This window comes from Carcharhinus amblyrhynchos, chromosome 12 (genome assembly GCF_965287045.1).
Source record: "Carcharhinus amblyrhynchos chromosome 12, sCarAmb.v2.hapA, whole genome shotgun sequence".
In the NCBI taxonomy this organism is placed as follows: Eukaryota; Metazoa; Chordata; class Chondrichthyes; order Carcharhiniformes; family Carcharhinidae; genus Carcharhinus; species Carcharhinus amblyrhynchos.
The window spans coordinates 59,493,964-59,515,824 of NC_137335.1; the positions used below are offsets into that span (position 1 = coordinate 59,493,964).

At 41.1% G+C, this 21,861-nt stretch overlaps 1 protein-coding gene across 1 annotated transcript in view; it reads left to right on the top strand.

Annotated features, from left to right (window-relative positions):
* Positions 1 to 11,481: 11,481 nt before the first annotated feature.
* The window catches only part of LOC145350461 (metastasis-associated protein MTA1-like), a 60,454-nt gene continuing 50,074 nt past the window's right edge, over positions 11,482 to 21,861 (top strand). Inside the window, exons 1-3 of the mRNA XM_080199661.1 lie at positions 11,482 to 11,587; positions 18,948 to 19,106; positions 20,822 to 20,857. Of these exons, the coding sequence (XP_080055787.1) occupies positions 11,482 to 11,587; positions 18,948 to 19,106; positions 20,822 to 20,857 (301 nt within the window). The remainder of the gene's footprint in view (positions 11,588 to 18,947; positions 19,107 to 20,821; positions 20,858 to 21,861) is intronic.

The following is a 21,861-nucleotide window of genomic DNA, read 5'->3' on the forward strand; positions in this document are numbered from 1 at the left end:
GTGTTGTGACTTAGTACACAGGTAGCAACGTTTTGAATGTGGGCGGTTGGTCAGAATGGTTAGACCTAGAGGTAACAAGACCATGGGTGAAAGTTTTAGCAGCACATGAGCTTCTCAAGGGCAACTGGGGATGAACAATAAATGCTGGCCATCCAGTGACACCCATGTCCCACGAATGAATAAAAAAACTGAGACAGGGATGCAGTCAGGTGATTTTCTGGAGATGGAAATAGATGGTTTTAGTGATAGAAACCTGCTCCCAAACTAACATAAGGGTTGTAAGCAGCCTGGCTTAGTTTCGGAAGTTACCAGAGAAAGGGATGGAGTTGGTGACTAGGAAGCAAAGGCAGTGGTTTTGGGCATCCCAATATTTGATTGTGGGAAAGTTCTGCTTCTCCAGTACTAGATAGTGGACGTGTAGCCTAACAATTTGGAGACAGTGGCAAGGTTGAGTGTGGTATAGAGATAGGGCTGGGTAGGCGTCATCAGCATATGTATAGGAGCAATTGTGTTTTTGAATGATGTTGCCAAGAGGCAGCGTGTAGATGAGAAATAGGATGGACCCAAGGTTAGATCCTTGGGGGACATAAGCGGTTGATGGCAATGGTTTTGGCAAGAGATAATTCTCTGGCTGTGAGTTAGAGACTTGGCTCAGAAATGTTTTACCCTGTAAATGCAAACTAATAACTCAGAATATAAAAACAGATAGCAAAAGTTTCTACAAATCTATTATATACAAAAATATAAAATGAAAAAGAGTGGCAAAAGTAAACATTGGTTCTTTAGAGGACAAAAAGGGGGATGTAATAACTGGAAATGAGAAAATGACTAAGGCATTGAACAGGTATTTTGTGTTGGTCTTCACAGTGGAAGACACAACATGCCAAAAATTGATGACAGGAAGGCTGTGGCAGGTGAGAACCTAGAAACTATCATTATCACGAAAGAGGTATAGTTGGGCAAGTTAATGGGACTTAAGGTCCTGGTCCTGATGGAATGCATCCTCAGGTACTAAAAGAGATGGCAGGAGAAACAGCAAATGCACCAGTGGTAATTTACCAAAATTCGCTGGACTCTGGGGTGGTTCCCGCTGATTGGAAAACAGCAAATGTGATGCCACTGTTTAAAAAAGGAGGGAGACAAAAGGCAGGTAACTATAGGCTGGTTAGCTTAAGTTCTGTAATAGGGACAATGCTTGAATCTATCATCAAGGAAGAATTAGCGGGTCATCTGGATATAAATTGTCTCATTGGTAAATTGCAGCATGGGTTCATGAAGGGCAGGTCATCTTTGAGTAATTTGGTGGAATTCTTGAAGAACAATGGGGAATCTGTGGATGTGGTGTATCTGGATTTCCAGAAAGCATTTGACAAGGTGCCGCACCAAACACTACTACATAAGATAAAGGTGCACAGTGTTACGGGTAATGTATTAGCATAGATAGAGGATTGGTTAACTAACAGAAAGAAAAGAGTGGGGGTAAATGGGTGTTTTTCTGGTTGGCGATCAATGACTAGTGGTGTACCTCAGGGATCAGTGTTGGGATCGCAATTTACATAGATGATTTGGAGTTGGGGACCAAGTGTAGTGTGTCAAAATTCGCAAATGACACTAAGATGGGTGGAAGAGCAAAGTGTGCAGAGGATGCTGAAAATCTGCAAAGGGAAATAGATAAGCGAGTGAGGATCTGGCAGATGGAATACAACGTTGGTAAATGTGACGTCATCCATTTTGGTAGGAATAACAGCAAAGTGGACTATTATTTAAATGATAAAAAAAATTGCAGCATGCTGCTTTGCAGAAAGACCTGTGTGTCCTTGTGCAGGAATCTCAAGGAGTTGGTTTGCACGTGCAGGTAATTAAGAAGGCAAATGAAATTTTGTCCTTCATTGCTAGAGGGATGGAGTTTAAAAACAGCGAGATTATGTTGCAGCTGTATAAGGTGCTGGTGAGACCACATCTGGAGTACTGTGTACAGTTTTGGTCTCCTTACTTGAGGAAGGATATACTGGCACTGGAGGAGGTGCAGAGGAGATTCACTAGGTTGATTCCTAGTTGAGAGGATTGGCTTATGAGGAGAGACTGATTAGACTGAGGCTATATTCACTGGAATTCTGAAGAATGAGGGGAGATCTTATAGAAACATATAAGATCATGAAGGGAATAGGTAAAATAGAAGCAGGGAAGATGTTTCCACTGGCATTCAAAACTAGAACTAGGGGGCACAGCCTCAAAATAAGGGGAAGCAGATTTAGGACTGAGTTGAGGAGGAACTTGGTTCGATTCCCAATTTGGGTCACTTTCTGTGCAGAATCTGCACGTTCTCCCTGTGTCTGTGTGGGTTTCCTCTGGGTGCTCCACACACATCCCAAAGATGTGCGGGTTAAGTGGATTGGCCATGATAAATTGCCTCTTAGTGTCAGGGGATTAGCAGGGTAAATATGTGGGGTCACGGGGATAGGGCCTTGGCGGGATTGTGGTTGGTGCCAATGGGCCTCCTTCTGCCCTGTAGGGATAGTGTGGATTCTGAATGTTCTACTCACACAGAAGCTCAGTTAGACTATTGTGTATAGTTCTAGACGCCACATTACAAAAAGAATATTGAGGCACAGGAGAAGGTAAAGACTATTTACACAGATAATGAGAGATTATACCTATCAGGACAAAAACTGAATTTGGCTGGGACTCTTTTTCACCAGAAGGTCTTAATAGAGGTCCTTAAGATTACGTAGTTTTTTTTAAAAGGTAGTTGTAGGTTGTGAAGGAGTCTTAAAATTCAATCATTGATATAAGTTAGTTAGCAATGAATCCAATAAGGAGTTCAGGAGAAACTTCTACATGCAGAGAGTGGTTAGAATGAGGAACCTGCTACCATATAGACTAGTTGAGATGGATGATTTTAAGGAAAAGCGAGATAAGAACGTGAGAAAGAATAGAATAGAAGGGTATATTGATTGGATTAGCTGCAGTAGGACAGGCAAAGGCTTGTGTGGCGTGTAAAACACCGGTGTAGACCAGTGGGCTGAAAGGCCTGTTTCTGTGCTGTAAATCCTATATAAAAGGAAGGAAGTATATCTCTTAGTAATACACTTAAGAACTATAGATGCAGGAGAAGCTACATGTACATAATGGCAATAAACTTACACTGCTGTGGAATGCATTTACTGCTTTTAAATTTCTGTTGGAGACAAAGTCTACAATGCAAATTGCTTTTTGTTCCTCTATATTTAACCTTTTAGATTTGAATTTTCAGATTGTGTTGCAGTTTCTAGAATATTTTACCACTGGAATTTATTTTAATTGTTGCAAAATGTAGTGTGAGAATTTTGACACTTGCAGACCATAGAATAGAGGTTGGGAAAAGACAAACTCAGGAATGCTCCCTCCTCTTTATTAGTAATGCAACTTTGAAGGGAGGCAAAAAGTATCCCAAAACAAATCTGCAGCTAAGTTTAGGCAAGTTTTGGGTCATTCCTATCTGGTTCTCTAAGGCAGTCAGGTTATTCATGATGCATTATTATTTAACCTTGCTTTGTTCCAATGTGTTTAGGAAATAGGACTGTATATTGACAATAAAACTGTTAGATTCCATCTGACCCTCATCTGGCATTACACCGCATTTTGCCTGTAGTACCGTTTTGTAGACTTGAGCCCCAAAAAGTATCCATCACCATTTTGAAATTTAGAACATTCACTTCCTTCCACTGTTCAAAGCAGGAATACTCCGAATATTCATCAATTGCTGTGCAAAGTAATTAGATCTTAACTGGTTATTCACTTCTGGTCTAAGCTTGAGTGTACACCCTCTTGTTCCAGAACATATGCAAATATTGACTATCATTCCATGATCCTTTTTATACTGTTTAATATCATAAATACATCAATAAGGCCACCCATAAGCTTCCCTTTTTCAATGGGAACATTGTCAGTGCCAGTAATCACTTCTCAAAATATCCTATTTAACAAAAGCTGTATTGCCTTCATAGATAGTGTTCCAAGGACTGGATATAAATCTCCCAGGTCTCAGTCTGTATTTCTTGCAGACTGTTGCCAATATATTTGTACTGCCACATTATTTCCCTTCCATATTTTGAATTTCTATTCATTTAATGACATTTCGGCCTAAGCTCCAAATTAATCCTTATCCTTTGACAGATGGTCCACTTGTTTCTTCTTGTATTCAACCTCTTTCAATTGGTTTTCCATTAACAGACTTGCAAGCCCTTATACCCATCCCTTCCACAAAACTGTTTTTATGCATTCAAAGATAACGATGGTCCCAGAACCACTCTGGTTCTTCCATGTTAATGTTTCGTTAATAACTATCTTTTGCAACTTCCGAATCAATGAAGTAGTTAGCTCTGTCTTTTTTGTGCTTTTCTATCCCATAATATCCCAGGCAAAAGGCGGGGAATTATAGGCCGGTTAGTTTAACGTCTGTGGTAGGTAAAATGTTAGAATCTGTCATTAAGGAGGAAATTGCGAGGCATCTTGAAGGGAATTGCTTGATAGAGCAGACGCAGCACGGTTTCATTAAAGGGAAGTCGTGTCTGACAAATTTACTGGAGTTCTGAGGATGTGTCTAGGGCGGTGGATAGAGGAGAGCCGGTGGATGTGGTCTTTCTAGATTTTCAGAAGGCGTTTGACAAAGTACCTCACAAGAGGTTATTGCAGAAGGTCGAGGGACATGGAGTTGGGGGTAGGGTGTTAGCGTGGATAGAGGATTGGTTGTCAGATAGGAGGCAGAGAGTGGGGGTCAACGGGTGCTACTCGGATTGGCGGATGGTGACTAGTGGAGTGCCCCAGGGGTCGGTGCTGGGGCCTCAGCTTTTTACCATTTATATAGATGATCTGGAGGAGGGAACCGAGTGGAGGGTGTCGAAATTTGCTGATGACACCAAGATTGGGGGAACGGCAAATTGTGCGGGGGGGTGTGGAGAGTCTGCAGAAGGATCTAGATAGGCTGGGCGAATGGGCCAGGAAATGGCAAATGGAATTGAATGTTGGCAAGTGTGAGGTGGTCCACTTTGGTAGGAAGGACTATTACTTACGGGGCGAAAAACTGCAGCAGGTGACGGTGCAGAGGGACCTCGGGGTCCTTGTGCATGAGTCGCAAAAACCCAGCTTGCAGGTGCAGCAGGTGGTCAGGAAGGCGAATGGGATGCTGGCCTTCATAGCGAGGGGGATTGAATATAAAAGTAGGGAGGTCTTGCTGCAGCTGTATAGGGCATTGGTGAGGCCGCAGCTGGAGTACTGTGTGCAGTTTTGGGCGCCGCACCTGCGCAAAGATATTTTGGCCTTGGAGGGAGTGCAGAGGAGGTTTACTAGGCTGATGCCGGAGTTGAGGGGGTTGAGCTATGAGGAGAGGCTGAATAAACTAGGCTTGTACTCGTTGGAGTTTAGAAGAATGAGGGGAGATCTCATTGAGACGTATAAGATGATGAATGGGATGGATAGGATAGAGGTGGAGAGACTCTTCCCGCTCAAAAAAGACAGTAGGACTAGGGGGCACGGCCTCAAGATAAAGGGGGAGCGGTTTAGAACGGAGTTGAGGAGGAACTTCTTCACTCAAAGGGTGGTGAATCTCTGGAATTCTCTGCCCGTTGAAGTGGTGGAGGCTGCCTCGCTAAATATTTTTAAGACGCGGGTTGATGGGTTTTTGATAAGAGAGGGGATTAAGGGTTATGGGGAGAGGGTGGGAAGGTGGAACTGAGCCACGACAGATCAGCCATGATCTTATTGAATGGCGGGGCAGGCTCGAAGGGCTAGATGGCCTACTCCTGCTCCTATTTTCTTATGTTCTTATGTTCTTCACACAAAGGGTAGTGAATCTTTGGAATTCCCTGCCCAGTGAAGCAGTTGAGGCTACCTCATTGAATGTTTTTAAGGCAAGGACGGATAAATTTTTGAACTGCAAAGGAATTAAAGGTTATGGTGAGTGGGCGGGTAAGTGGAGCTGAATCCACAAAAAGATCAGCCATGATCTTACTGAATGGCGGAGCAGGCTCAAGGGGCCAGATGGCCTACTCCTACTCCATGTTCTTATGTTTTTATAACAGTAGATGATCCTGGACCTTTACGAATAGCCCTTAGGAGGTGAGATAAAAGGCTTGAGTAGTAAAGAAGAGGGATGGGGAGGGGTGAAACTAAAGTGGGTGAATTAAATATCAAGAAAGAAAGATTGGCTGGAAAAGATAGTGACAGAAAAGGTAAAACAATAATCAAAATGCGAAATTTTCAAATCTTCAACAACCACTAACTACACAATGGAATTATTGTTTAGTTTCTGAGCCACCAAGGTCAATAGGAAGTCATTAACACTTATCAAGTTATTTAAAAAAAAGGTGCTCGGTGCTTTTAATTACTAACCTTTCTGTGCTGAGTTGATGCGCATCACAGCAATTCCAAGAAACTCATGGGAAGGTTCAGGGTGAAATATTATTCTTGTGAAGTTAAAGGCAGAGCAGTGTAACTTGTGATGATTTGCAACTCATGAGTTCTCTTTTCCATTCTACAGTTTACTGGCTGAATTGCATGTTAATAACAGTATGCATTGGTATTTTTCAGCCAAGTCTTTGTCATCTGTTATCTGGCCATGACTGAATTTTACCATAACTCAAGATTATTTTATTTTACCAGAAATATTTACTCATTTTTGGGATTTGGTTCCACTGATAGCAGACGTCCCCCGGTAAGCCATCCAGTCAGCCTTACTTATTTTGTGCTGGCTGACAGTTCTTATTGATGCTGAACTTAGCCGTAGGAGATTCCATTTTTTTCCCTGACACCCGCAGAAGAATCACTAGATAGCAGTCAGAAGCTCCCTTTCCGAACAAAGGGATAGTAAGGTTAATTAATGTGTCCCATTAGTTTGGAACAGATGGTTATGAAGTCAAACATGTCAATTTCTAAACCTGTATGTTTCAACTATTGAACAGAAAATTCTGCTGCACCTTAGGGTCAGTGTTATCAACTAATATAGCCTTCTCACTTTTCATATCCAATGCTTGTACACATAGAGCATAGAGTTTGGTTTGGCAATGCATAACAAATCCCTTAAATTTCAATACTTATGGCATGTAATTTCTTACTCAAATACTGAATTTTGCATGCAGATCTGAGGCTGTGACAGTGCTGGTATATGAGCAGTAAATTACTTGACATAACATATCACTTAACCCACACATATCCACAAACACTGCTGTTCCTTCCAATGGATTTAACATTTCATCACTTGATTGCGTTATTCAAACATGTAACATGTAAACAAAGAACAACAAAAGGAAACATTGAGAAATGTTTGTCCGGATACAGTGAGGCATTTAATTAGCAACCACCAATTTGTATTAATAAAGTTTCCCCAAATCCTTCATTTATTTTACAAAACTTAATGTAATAGGACAGATGACCAAAAAAGCATGATTAAAGAGAGGGGTTTTCAGGAACATCTTAAAGAAGGGGGAAAGGTTAGGAAAGGAATTTCAGAGCTTTGGGCCTTGGCAGCTGAAGGCACTACTGCCTGTGGTTGAGTGATTACAACTGGGGCTACTAATGAGGCCAGAATTGGAGACGAGCACAGATGTATTGGAGTTTTTACTGCTGCTTTTGAGGATAATTGATGTCCAGTTAGTGTTATGGAAGAAGCATTAAATCAGAAAACTGCTAAATAATACCAACATCAAGTATGTTAGCATTAATGTGATGAAATGCCTGCAATGCTGCATCTTTTGACAACCTTAAATGAAATAATGAATGTACAGTTATTTGTAGCAGTCCTGTGGTGGGTACCTTACAGCCCCCACAATACTTTTTGTGAACTAAACAAATTATGAAGTTTGACTTTGTTTCTGCTGATTTGTCTTATTTTATCTTTTAGTAATTGATGCAGAGCCCATCAAAGAGAAGTGGCCTACCTAAAGTATAAATCATCTTTGGTTATGTGATCTCTAATTACAGTTGCTCTTAAAATTGATCAATTTTGTGGAGAATGTCAGATGTCCAATACATCTTAGCTTGGAGTTTGATTTTATATAAATTAGATCAGATTAACAACCTGTAAAGTAGAAAGAAAAATGTTGATAGTGTGTACAAGTAGGTGAAATACAAGTCTGAAAATCATTGAAATAAGACCATGGGTGGCATGATGGCATAGCGGTTAGCACTGCTGCCTCACAGCGCCAGGGACCTGGGTTCGATTCGCCCTATGCCTCCGTGGGTTTCCTCAGGGTGCTCTGGTTTTCTCCCACAGTCCAAAGATTTGATTTGATTTGATTTATCATTGTCAATTGTATTAGTATAAAGTGAAAAGTTTTGTTTATTGTGCACTGTACAGACAAAACATACCTTTCATAAAGAAGGAGAGGAGAGAGTGCAGAATGTAGTGTTACAATCATCGCTAGGCTGTAGAGAAAGATCAACTTAATGGAAGATAAGTCCATTCAAAAGTCTCACAGCAGCAGGGAAGAAGCTGTTTTTGAGTCAATACGTGACCTCAGATTTTTGTATCTTTTTCTCAATGGAAGAAAGTGGAAGAGAGCATGTCTGGGGTGTGTAGGGTCCTTAATTATGCTGGCTGCTTTGCCAATGCAGTGGGCAGTGTAGGCAGAGTCAATGGATGGGAGGCTGATTTGCGTAATGGATTGGGCTACATTCATGACCTTTTGTAGTTTCTTGCGGTCTTGGGCAGAGCAGGAGCCATACCGAGCTGTGGTACAACCAGAAAGAATGCTTCCTATGGTGCATCTGTAAAAGTTTTTGAGAGTTGTAGCTGACATGCCAAATATGCACATATGCGGACGAGGTGGATTGGCCATGCTAAATTGTTCCTTAGTGTCAGGGGGACGAACAAGGGTAGGACAACGCATGGAGTCATAGGGATAGAGCCTGCAGACTTGATGGTCCGAGTAGCCTCCATGGGCACTATGATTCTATTATTAACTTAAAACGTGCATGAAAAATGAAATAACCCTGGACCAAGAGTTAGCTTCTGTTTGCTTTATTATTTCCTCAGGCAAACCCAGCATCTGTTGTCCATCTGTAATTGCCCTTGAGTTGAACACTTCAGATTGCTGTGGGCCTGGAGTCACATGAAGGCTGACCATTAGGGGTCTTATACACCCTCTCCCACCAGTGGGAATTTTTTAGTTCCGTCGAAGTTGATGGATTTTCAAACGTCTCACTGCATTTTTCAAACCCTACCTTCGCTGTGACGGGGCCGTAAAATATCACCCCAGGTGAGGATGGCAGATTTCCTTCCATAAAGGACATTAGTGATCCAGATGGGTCTTTATGAGAATCAATGATGGTTTCATAGCGAGCTTTGCATTCCAGATTTAATTATTGAATCTAAATTCCACCAGCTACCATGATGGGATTTGAACTCATGACTTTAGAATATTACTAGACCAGTGACATTACCCCTATGCCACCATCTCTCCCCCCACCCCTGTATAAGAATAAGAACAACAAAATAGAGTGACAGAGTGCGAGGATTGTGAAGCAGGTTAGCGTCATTATGAAGCAGACCGGAGGATTGTGAAACAGGTCAGCTTCATTGTAAAGCAGACCAGGAAGAGTGTGAAATAGGTCAGTGTCACAGTGAAGCAAACCGAAGGAGTGTGAAGCAGGTCAGTGTCACTGTGAAGCAGACCGGGAGGAGTGTAAAGCAGGTCAGCGTCACTGTGAAGAGACCAGGCGTGTGAAACAGATCAGTGTCAGTTTGAGGCAGACCGGGAGGAGTGTGAGGCAGGTCAGCATCGCTGAAGTGAGGGAAAATAAACAACTGTCAACATCACTGGAAAGCCATGAGTTGACTGATGAGTGACTATTGCTGCTGCTTTTCCTTTCTCCTTGGTGGATGTTAGGAAGCAGTGAGAGCAGAGTGGTGCCTAAAACACTGTGGAGAGAGCGAGCTTTCACATGGTGAGCAGCAGGGAGCAGTGAGAGCAGAACGTGGCTATCAACCGCCATCAGAAGCCTACCTGTGGATTGGAGTCCATGTTCATTCAGAAAAATTGTGATGTGAGATTATTGGGAAGCAGGTGGGTGATTGGTTGGTGAGTATTTCCTATTTATCTTATCTCAGTGATAGTATAACCACCTGAGTTCTCTTTTTTAAAGTAAGGTTTACTACGACCAGTAACGTTATCTTGAGCATTCGGATTTATTAGTTTTATTTAGGTTTAATAGTATTGGTAAGGTTTATTAATAGTATGAAGGTTACTGGTGCTGATAAAGGTTTATTAATGGCAGTAAGATTTATTTGCAGTAGCGAGGTTATTAACTAACACATAAAGGAGTTGGAGAACTGTGCTAGCTTCTCAAGTGCACATCCTGTGCTATGTGGGAACTCCAGGACACTTCCCATGAGATTGAGAGTTTTGTGAATAGCACAATTATAGGTGTGGTTACCCTGCAGCTTAAGAGTTTGCAAGGAGAGAAGGAATGGGTGACCACCAGGCAGTCCAATTAGAAACTGGCTGATCGCGGAAGAGTCGACGAAGTGCAAACCACTCTCCAACCAGTATTCAGTTCTGAATTATAACGGGAGTGCAGCCAGAGCCCCATCCATGGCACAGTGTGTGCAGAGATACACAAGCAAGACTAGAGGAGCATAATGATAGATGATTCAGTAGTTAGGAGAATAGGCAGGTATTTCTGTGAGTACAGAAGTGATTCCAGGATGATATGATGTCTCCCTTGTGTCATAATCAAGTATGTCAATGAACAACTATTGGGTGAGGTGATAAGGCAGTATTCATGGACACATTGGTATAAACAATATAGGCAGAAAGAGGATTATAGCATTGCTGTCAGAACTTAGGAAACTAGGTGGGAAATTAGCAAGCCAAACCTCAAAAGTAATAATCTGTAAATAATTCCAATTAATATAGGTAGGGGAATATTTAGGGGACACTGACCATTGCATCATAAGGTTTAGGCTGGCTTTAGAAAAAGACAGTGAATAATCCAAGAATAATTAACTCGGGTAAACCAACTTCACTGGAGTAAGAATGGATTGGGGCCGAATAATTTGACATCAAATGTTGGCAGGAAAATTACTAACAAGAAGAGATGCACAATGAAATGCACAATCAAGGTATATTCCCTTGAAAGGAAAATGTTGAATAAATAGATCCAGAAGCTCCTTGGACGATGAGAGATAGAGATTAAGATGATCAAAAAGTATGCTTATGGCAGATGTTAGGCAAATGATACAATGAAGAACCAGGCTGACTATCAAAGATTGTTAGAGAAAGTGAAAAAGCAAATAAGAGGAGCAAAGAGGCAGTATGAAAGGAGACTCACTGCTAAAATAAAAGAGAAACGCATTTAGGCACATGGTAAAAGGGTGGTAAAAGGAGGATTGGGGCTGTTTAAGGACCAAAGAAAGGATTTGTGCATTGAAACAGGGGCATTGCTGAGGTACTAAATGAATACTTTGCATCTGTCTTTACCAAAGAAGAAGATACAACAAGTGCCATGGTGAAAGACGAGCTAATTAATCCACAAGAAGTATTTAAAATTGATGAAGAGGTGGTTTTGGACAGGCTGTCTCTACTTAAAGACGCTAAAGCATCAGGACTGGGTGAGATGCATCCAAGGATACTGAGAGAAGTGGCAGTGGAAATTGCAGGGGCACTGTCTGTAATTTTCCAGCCTTCCTTAAAGTCGGATGGTTCCAGAAGACTGAAGAATCGCAAATGTTGTACCCTTGTTGAATAAAGATGTAAAGATAAGCTCAACAAATACAGGGTCAGTTAGTTTAACTTTGTTGATAGGGAAACTTCCAGAAACAAAGACAAGATTAATAGGCATTTGGACGAATGCGAGGTAAGTAAGAAAAGCCAGCATGGATTTGTTTAGGGAAAATTGTATTTGACTAACTTGATGAGTTTTTTGAAGAGGTAACAGAGACAGTTGATGAGGGCAGTTCTGTTGATGTGGTGTACATGGACCTAAGGCATTTGATACAGTGCCACTCAGCAGACTTGTGAGCAAAGTTATGGCTCATGGAGCAAAGGGGGAAGTAACAACATGGATATGAAATTGACTGGAAACATAGAGTGGTAGTTCGGGATTTTTTTTTGAACTGGAGGAATCTTTGTAATGGAATTCCCAGGGGTCAGTGTTGCGAGCCTTGGTCTTCCTGAAATATATTAATAACCTTGGTGTACAAGATGCAATTTCAAAACATGTGGATATTGCAAAACTTGGAAGCATTGTGAAATGTGAGGAGGATAGCATAGAACTTCAAAAGGACATTGACAAGTTGGTGGAATGGGCAACTGCATGACATGAAGCTCAATGCTGGAAATGTGAAATGATAGACTTGGGAAGGAAAATCAATATAAAATAAAGGATTCAATTCTAAATGGGGCTCATGATCAGAGGGATGAGGAAATATATGGAATACAATGTTGGCAAGTGTGAGGTTATCCACTTTGTTAGGAATAATAGTAGGAAGGACTACTACTTACAGGGCAAAAAGCTGCAGCATGCTACGGTGCAGAGGGACCTGGGGGTCCTTGTGCATGAGTCGCAAAAACCCAGCCTACAGGTGCAGCAGGTGGTCAGGAAGGCAAATGGGATGCTGGCCTTCATAGCGAGGGGGATTGAATATAAAAGTAGGGAGGTCTTGCTGCAGCTGTACAGGGCACTGGTGAGGCCGCAGCTGGAGTACTGTGCAGTTTTGGTCGCCGTACTTGCGCAAGGATATTTTGGCCTTGGAGGGAGTGCAGAGGAGGTTCACTAGGCTGATACCGGAGTTGAGGGGGTTGAGCTATGAGGAGAGGCTGAATAGACTGGGCTTGTACTCGTTAGAATTTAGAAGGATGAGGGGGGATCTCATTGAGACGTATAAGATGATGAAAGGGATGGATAGGGTAGAGGTGGAGAGGTTCTTCCCGCTCAGAAAGGACAGCAGGACTAGAGGGCACAGCCTCAAGATAAGGGGGGTGCAGTTTAGAATAGAGTTGAGGAGGAACTTCTTCACTCAAAGGGTGGTGAATCTCTGGAATTCTCTGCCCGTTGAAGTGGTGGAGGCTACCTCGCTAAATATATGTAAGACGCGGGTAGATAGGTTTTTGGTAGGCAAGGGGATTAAGGGTTGTGGGGAGAAAGCGGGAAAGTGGAACTGAGCTACTTCAGATCAGCCTGATCTTATTGAATGGCGGGGCAGGCTCAAAGGGCTAGATGGCCTACTCCTGCTCCTATTTCTTATGTTCTTATATGTGAATGAGCCAAGGAATCTGGCAGGACAGATTGAGAAAGCGGTTAACAAAGAATACACTATCTATCCTTTATTAATAGAACATAGAGTACAGGAGCAAGAGGCAATGTTGAACTTGTATAAAACACTGGTTCAGCCTCAGCTGGAGTATTATGTCTAGTTTTGGGTGTTGCATTTTCAGAAACATGTGAAGGTGCTGGAGGGAGTGTAGCGAAGATGCACACAAATGGTTCCAGCAATGAAATCTTCAGTTATGAAGAAGTTGAGACTGTTTTCCCCAGAATAGAGAAGGCTAAGAGGAGGTTTGTAAGAGGTGTTCAAAATCATGTGGGATCTGGACAGAATAGATAGGAAGAAACTGTCCCCACTCCTGAAAGGATTGAAAGGGGACAAATTTAAAGTAATTGGCAAAAGAAGCAAAAGCAACATGAGCAAAACCTTTTTCATGCGGTGAGTGGTTGGGGTCTGGAATGCAGTGCCTGAGATTGAACCTGCCTCCAGCAGAATCGAGGCATTCAAAAAGGAATTAGACAGTTACTGGAGAAGGAAGAATATGCAGCATTACAGGGAGAAGGCAGGGGAATGGTATTAGGTGAATTGTTCTTTTGGAGAGCTGATGCATACACAATGGGCCAAATGGCCTTCTGCACTGTAAAAAGTCTCAACACTGGGTTAAAGTCCAACCAGTTTATTTTAACCTGGTGTTGTGAGACTTTTTACTGTGGTTACCCCAGTCCAATTCTGGCATCTCCACATCACTTCTGCACTGTAACAGTCCTGGGATTCTGCAGCATACTGTTTAAGAAACTGCTGGATAGAAAAGAAGTCGACAGTGCGTAGAAGCATTAAGACACACGAGAACAGGTTTGTGCTGGTATTTGCTATAATTATAGTACTAAATTAAATAGCCAGCATGAATTCGACAGAAGATCTCACCTGACAAGCTCCCCTGGGATAATTTAGGGTATTAAAGCTAAAGTTGGTAGCAGCACTTGTTATACTGTAGTTTACTTAGGCTTTCAGTAAAGTTTTGTGAAGCTCCATCTGAATGATTTTTAATTAAACTAAAAACTACAGGAAGCTAAGATACATTGGTCTGGAAAAGAAGTTGATTTAAAAAAATTAGGAAACACACTTCTATAATATTTGAGCAAGATCAAAGTAATCCTGCAGGGTTGGTTGATGCTGAGGTTCTTTCTTACATCTAAACAGCTTTTAAGTGCTAACTTGGATCAGTGGATGCACCCTTGCTTCAAGGTCAGAAGATTAAGAGCTTAAGCCCCAACACAGATGCACATAATCTGACATTTTAATTTCAGTTGTATCACTGATATCGGTCAAGCGATGAATATTGGCCAAGGCACTGGCAGAACCAGCAGCTATTCTTAGATATAGGTTTCATGGGATCTTATGTCAGATAATCTCTTTGTACCTGTAGTTGAAGTCAAGTGAAGCATAAAAGAGCCCATGAAACCTACTCAGGGCAGGTAATTCAAAGATGGATAATCCTGAAATTTAAAAAGAAGTCTTTCCTTCCATACCTACTCTCCTCCCTAGCTACTATTTGACACAACAATGATAATCATGCATATGCAGGTTAAATTTGAGAGCTTTATGTGGAGTCTAGCTTAATTGTGTGCATGGATTGGAGAATTGGGGAGATGAAACTTTGGTGAAGATATTGCCACAGGAAACCAATTGACTAAACATCCATTGTCTGAAAAGTATTCCAAACATTTCAGAACTATACAGCTTTTATTATCTTGATAATTGAATGATCATTGGTTAAACTAGAGGCAACAACAGCTTATCATTTTAGTTTGTAATTTTTTTGTTATTCATTCGTGGAACATGGGGTTCCACTGGCTGGCCAGTATTTATTACCCATACCTAACTGCCTGAGGGCAGATGAGAGTCAACCACATTGCTATGATTCTGGAGTCACACGTTGACCAGACCAGGTAAGAATGGCAGATTTCCTTCCCTAAAGGACTTTAGTGAACCAGATGGATTTTTCTGATAATCAACGATGGTTTCTTAGTTAACAGTAGATTTTTGATTCCAAATATTTTTTACTAAATTCCAATTCCACCATCTGCTGTAGCGTGGAGCGTCAAGCATTCATTGAGTTTCTGGGTTAATCATCCAGTGATAATACCACCAGGCCACTGCCTCCCCATTTCTGTAAAGCTAAATTGAACGGATAACCGGTGGTACAAAGACTAATAACCTGAATGCGTTAACCTGCTGCTTGTAGAATGTGCTTCTGAGTGTTTGGTATATTTCAGAATTCCTGTTGGATTAAGTCTTCCATTTGACTCAAAATATTTTGCATGGGAGTTTCATATTCTGTGAATTTAAGTATTGTATATGTTTGGAGAATGGACAGAATATTCAAAGAGAAAGTTCCACTTGAAGAGTACTGTCTAACCATCTAGGTTTGCAGCAGCCGATGCATGTACATGAGATGTCTCCTCTTTCATCCTCAGGTACAATGAGATTTCCAGAGGAAGTAAAAAGACCACTAAATATCAAAGCTCCCTTGAGGAAGCCTCTGACAAGCATTATCAAGTATCTTGGTGGGTGCTGAAGTCTTCATAATGGTCTGCTGCTTAATTCGACTTCTGTTTCAGAAATCCTAATTGAAGTGTTGAGGAATCTATTTAGGTAGAATGATGATGTATATACCATCAAATATATCTAAATGAGGGTTAAGTTAGATCAAACGTAACAGATGATTCTCACAAATAAGACATGCAAGTGTGAAAATAATAGCACAATGTGATTTTGGAGCTATTAACATTACGTCATCCGAATTTTTATTTTTGTCATGTTTCAGGATACCATTGCTATGTTGAATGGCCATTAGCTCTGCACCCCCCACCCCAGCAACACACAGAACAATCATTTAGAAATGTTTAATATATTACTGATAAATCTACAGAGTGATTTTAATTAAGTATAATATTGATTCAACACCATAATTTTTAATAAATTAACTCTAGGATGAACTGAAGTTGGGGACATAGTGGTTAGCACTGCTGCTTCACAGTGCCAAGACCTGTGTTTGATTCCCGGCTTTGATCATTGTCTGTGTGGAGTCTGCACATTCTCCCTGTGTCTGCGTGGATTTCCTCCCGCAGTCCAAAAGACGTGCTAGCTAGGTGCATTAGCCATGCTAAATTCTCCCTCAGTGTACTTAAATGGGTGCTGGAGTGTGGAGACGAGGGGATTTTCGCAGATACTTCATTGCAGTGTTAGTGTAAGCCAACTTTTGACTTTAATAAAATAAACTTTTAAAAACTACAACTGTAGCACAAACTCCATAGAAACTTGTAAAAATATGGAGATAAGCTATCTGTGATGTATTCTGGGATATCATCGATTGATATTTAAGTATTCCTGCTTAAACCATGTAAACTGAGATCTTTGTCACGCGCATTAAGGGCAGTTAAAACAGCATAAAGCTGTACAAACTCAAGGTTCCCTCAATTTAAGAGTAGTTTTTTCAAAAAATAACAACTGCCATCCTGTTCTCCAACTGCCTTGATTGTCTATTATCTCACTGAACAGAAATTCAAACTGAACTATTTAATTTAAAATGTGATTGAAGAATAAAATCAGTAGATGTTACAAGTCAGCAATAAAACCTAAACAATAGTAGAATTATTAAAATTTTACATGTGGCAGCAGGTGAACTGAGGCAGGGCTGAGTTGAGCAATATTAAGGGGGTGATAAAAAGGTATTCTTAGCAATGGAGCAGATATTTGGTCAGAAGTTGACCTTGGTGTCAAATCTTGGGGCAAGGGAGAGTGATGGAGTTGGTCGCCAGAGAGTGGAATTTGTAGTGGGGAACTAATGACAGTGGCTTTGATCCCTCAGTAAGTAATTGGGGGAAGTTTCTGCTCAACCAGATATCGATCAAGTGGTTTGATTATTTAGAGTCTGCGGAGGAGTCAAGAGAGATGATGGTGAGGTTTTGTCAATGTACCTGTGAAAATTGAGACTACATATTAGCATATAGATAAGAAATAGGAGGGGTGATGGTGGTGGGAGGTAAGGATAGATCCTTGGGGGACATCAGTGGTAATAGTGCAGGAGTAGGAAGAGAAGCTATTGCAGATGAGTTTCTGGCTAAATTACTGAATAGGTAAGAGTGGAACTGAATTACATGTTCAAGTCTGTAATGCAAATAAACTTGGACAGTAGTGCTTCCAGCTAAGTCAAACTGATCCTTGACAAGATTGGAAATTGGGAATTTGAGAAGATGTTGGAACAGGAGCTGTGTGCTAGTTTTGTTTCCACATGATGATTGCAGAAAGGTTGAAGGAGGTGTGGTGCTGCAGACGTTAAGACAAATGTGGAAATGCCATAAATTGCTTTGCCCTAGATAGAAACCTCAGAGCTGTCAAGGTTTATGGTTGATCTGTGATTTGAGTGGGAGATTTAATGTGTAGGCTGAGATTGAGTGAAATAAGATGTGCAAAGGTGTCAGAGGAGTAGGCATGTACACGCTCCAAAGCTCAGCAGTAGATAGACAAGAGATGTCCCAATATTACAATATACATACTGTTAATTGTTGATAGAAATGCTTTAACATTGAAACAGCGCTTATTTAATGATGATCAATACAAGCAAGAATGTACTTTGACCCAAAGTGATCTGAAAAAAATTATTTAGTGATTTGTACACAACAATGCAATGCTTTGTAAGCTGCATCAGGTTAGTGCACACAGATAAATATTCACCAAGGATACCAAAAAGAACTCCTGTACCCTTTGAAGTATATCCCTGTGGAGCTCAGAAAAAATAGATTTCATCTCATTGAAATTTAACAGATCCTTAGTGGGCTTGTAGAGAGACTGTTTCATCTGGAGATTCTCAAATTTGGGGTCGTGGTGTCACAGTAAGGGGTTGGGCAATTAGTATTGAGAAAAGCAGAAATGTCTTTACTCAGACGATTGTGAATCTTCGGAATTCTCCATTATAGGGAGTTGTGAATGGTCAGTTGTTGAGTATGTTCCACAGATGCATAAATTTTTAAGTACTAAAGGACATCAAGAGAAATGGGTATAGGGTGGAAACATGGATTGGAGATAGAATATCAGTCCATGATCCTTACTGGGTTTCCTCCCACAGTGCAAAGATGTGCTGGGATATATAAAGGGGTTGCAGGTGGCACTGGGTATTGAGCGTGTGTATGCGGAGTTGTAAAAGAGAATAAAGAGTTGTGAAGAAGCTGGACTTGCATCATCTTTTATTACTGGACTGCAACTGAGAGGCTCAACATCCACAGGTTTCGTCCGGTTGCTCCCACAGTCCAAAGATGTGCTCGCTAGGCAGATTGACCATGTTAAATTATCCCTTAGTGTCCCAAGATGTGTAGGTTAGGGGGATTAGCCATGGGGTCCTTGGTAAGGTACTCTGTTGAAGAGTGAGTGCCTGAGCTGAATGGCTTCTTCTGCACTGTAGGGCTTCTATGATTCAATGCTCTTTATTGAATAGCAGAACAAACTTGAAGTTTGTACCCCAGCTCCTATTTCTCATGTTATTATGAGAATTACAAGGAGCAGTGTTTATTTTTTTTACAATATTTAAAACTTTCTATCAATAACCAAGATATGAATTGAAGTCGTCATCAACATTTCTGACCTGCTCTTTCTTCCACTTTCTCAATTGTCTAATTGCACATAACCTTTTTTTCTCAATACACAGAAGTGCATCCTGCTGTAAAGCCAAAGGTGTTAAGAAGGGTGCCAAGCTTCACTTCAGGGAACTCCAGTCAGTCACCAAAACGACTATTTGCAATTCAAAACCATGGCTCTCCAACAATTCTAGGAAAGCAAAGCTACAGCCGGCACAACGGAGTGGATGGTTAGTTTAACTCTCAAGTTTAATTACTAATAGTGTGTTCAATCAAATGATATATTCAGTTTTATTCATACAATTTTTAAATTGTTACGGACTCTCCTTGCTGTCTACATTTTTTCTGTTCTTCAGTAGGGAAGTGATTGTACAGTTTTACACTGAGTATTCCTGTGTCAGGAAATACTTCACAGGGTTCAGTACTGGCTAAAAATTAATTTTGAGCACTGATAATTTGACTGTCAGACAAGGCTGAGGTTTACATTTGCCATCACTTGGGATATGAGTCAAATTTTTCTGTAGATTTGAATAATCCAAAATCTTTTCTCATCATGGCTCAGGAGTTTCACGTAATATTCAAATGATTGAAATTAGACTGCCAGGTTAATTTTCTCTGATAAAGATGTACACAATAACAATTTTAATGAAAGTTCCAATGTGTATTATGCTGACTCGCAGACTTTCTGTTCACGAAAGTATATGGAACCATTTGATTGCTCTCAAAGTCACCTTTTCCAAACTGGCACAAACAAAATTAGACCAAAATTTGCCTTTTCAGACTGCAAGCCTCATTTCAATATATTGGTCTCTTAGGCCATCTTAGGCTTGCTTGATTGCAGTAATCCCTCTACTATTAACATCAATGGGGAAAATGTTGCCTATTTTGAGTGGGTGAACGCAGCAACTTAAGTGATCGACCACAAAGATCTGAAAGTCTGATTCCTGAACTAATTAGTTGATCTTGATGGTATTGTTGGGATTGGTCTGGGTGGCCTTATCAAAGAATAGAAACTCAGTCAAAGCTCCAGCCCGCTTGGCAGGTGTGCATGCCAGATGAGGGCAGGATGGATTGTGTTGGTTCCAACAGTAGGGAAGAAAAACAAACTTAAACTTTTTAAAAAGAAATATAAGATTCCGGGTCATGAAGTGATTCTGAGTTGAAATGTCAAAGTGGACCCTCCTTCCACCATGGTGCTGACCACTATACCTGCTTTCATGAGACACATAAGCACCTTTTGAGGACAGAGTCCATGGGAATTCCTCATGTATAGGCTGTCGCCTCCACCCTCCAGCCCTTTTACATCAGTGATTTTGTTTCGGCTGGGTGGAGGCCTGGTGCCCAGCCTGGCTCTGACTGTTAGGGCAGATTTAACCTGCAGTTGAAGGAGAGTGGACCTGATTTGCAACCCACCATCTTATCAACTTTTTGCTAGGCATGTGTTGTAGCTGGATTCTGCTGAGGGCTCAAAAGTGGGCATGTGGCTACAATTAGCCTGAAGGCCGTTTACATGATGTATTCCTGACTTGTATATATTAAGGCTACAGGTTCAATTATTGACCTTTGCTAATTTAAACAATCCCACTAGTACAGTGGGGTGGAGGGGGGAGTTTCTAGAATTGGTCCCAGTATCACCAGTTCGTGATCAGTTAAAATTGGAAACTGTCTGAAGAATTGTAGATGCAAGTTTGAGTGGTGGCGTGTCAACACTTGCCCAGGTGTGCAAATTAATTTTATATATACTGAGGCAGTATAAGCGGAATGAACAATTCCTGCTTCAGGGATACTTCCTCATTGGGACCAAAGGCTTATGATTATTTGGAGCTGGTGACAGTGATGTTGTGAGTTGAATGTGAACTATTGTTGTGTGAATAGTACAGTTTTGATGAATTCTGTACGTTGCAACGAGCACCAAATACCTGACATGAACTTAATTTCCATTTAGGAAGTGTGAAGAAACGACTGTTGATGCCCTATCGGGGTAAGATTTAATAATATCTACTTTTTTGATTTGATTTATTATTATCACATGTATTAGCATATAGTGAATAGTATTGTTTTTTGCACACTATACAGATAAAGCATACCATACATAGAGAAGGAAAGGAGAGGGTGCCGAATATGGTGTCATAGCTAAGATATAGAGAAAGATCAACTAAATATATGGTAGGTCCATTCAAAAATCTGATGTCAGCAGAGAAGAAGCTGTTCTTGAGTTGGTTGGTACGTGATCTCAAACTTCTGTATCTTTTTCCCAATGGAAGAAGATGGCTGAGAGTATTCCGGGATGCATGGGGGCCCTTGATTATGCTGGTTGCTTTTCCAAGGCAGTGGGAAGTGTAGACAGAGTCAATGGATGGGAGGCTGGTTTGCGTGATAGACTGGGCTTCTTTCACAATCCTTTTGTAGTTTTTTTGCTTAAGGCCTATGTTATATGTTATGTAGACATGATGTGGAGATGCCGACGTTGGACTGGGATAAACGCAGTAAGAAGTCTCACAACACCAGGTTAAAGTCTAACAGGTTTATTTGGTAGAAAATGCCACTAGCTTTTGGGCCTCTGACCCTTCATCAGGTGAGTGGAGAGTTCTGATCACAAACAGGGAATGTAAAAACACACACTCAGTTTACGGAATACTGATTAGAATGTGAGTTTTTACAGCTAATCAAGTCTTAAAGATGCAGACAACGTGAGTGGAGATAGCATTAAGCATAGGTTAAAGAGATGTGTATTGCCTCCAGATAGGACAGTAAGTGAGATTTTGCAAGCCCAGGCAAGTCATGGGGGTTACAGATAGTGTGACATGAACCCAAGATCCCAGTTGAGGGAGTGGATATCAAATTGGGGATTTGGACATTGGTGGATGGATCCAGAAACACAGTGTTGGGGGCGAAATGTTCAAGCATTGGGGTTGGAGGTGCAGTTTGTTATTGAGAGGAGGGTAGGATCAGACATCAATAGTGGGATGTTCAGATACTGGGGGG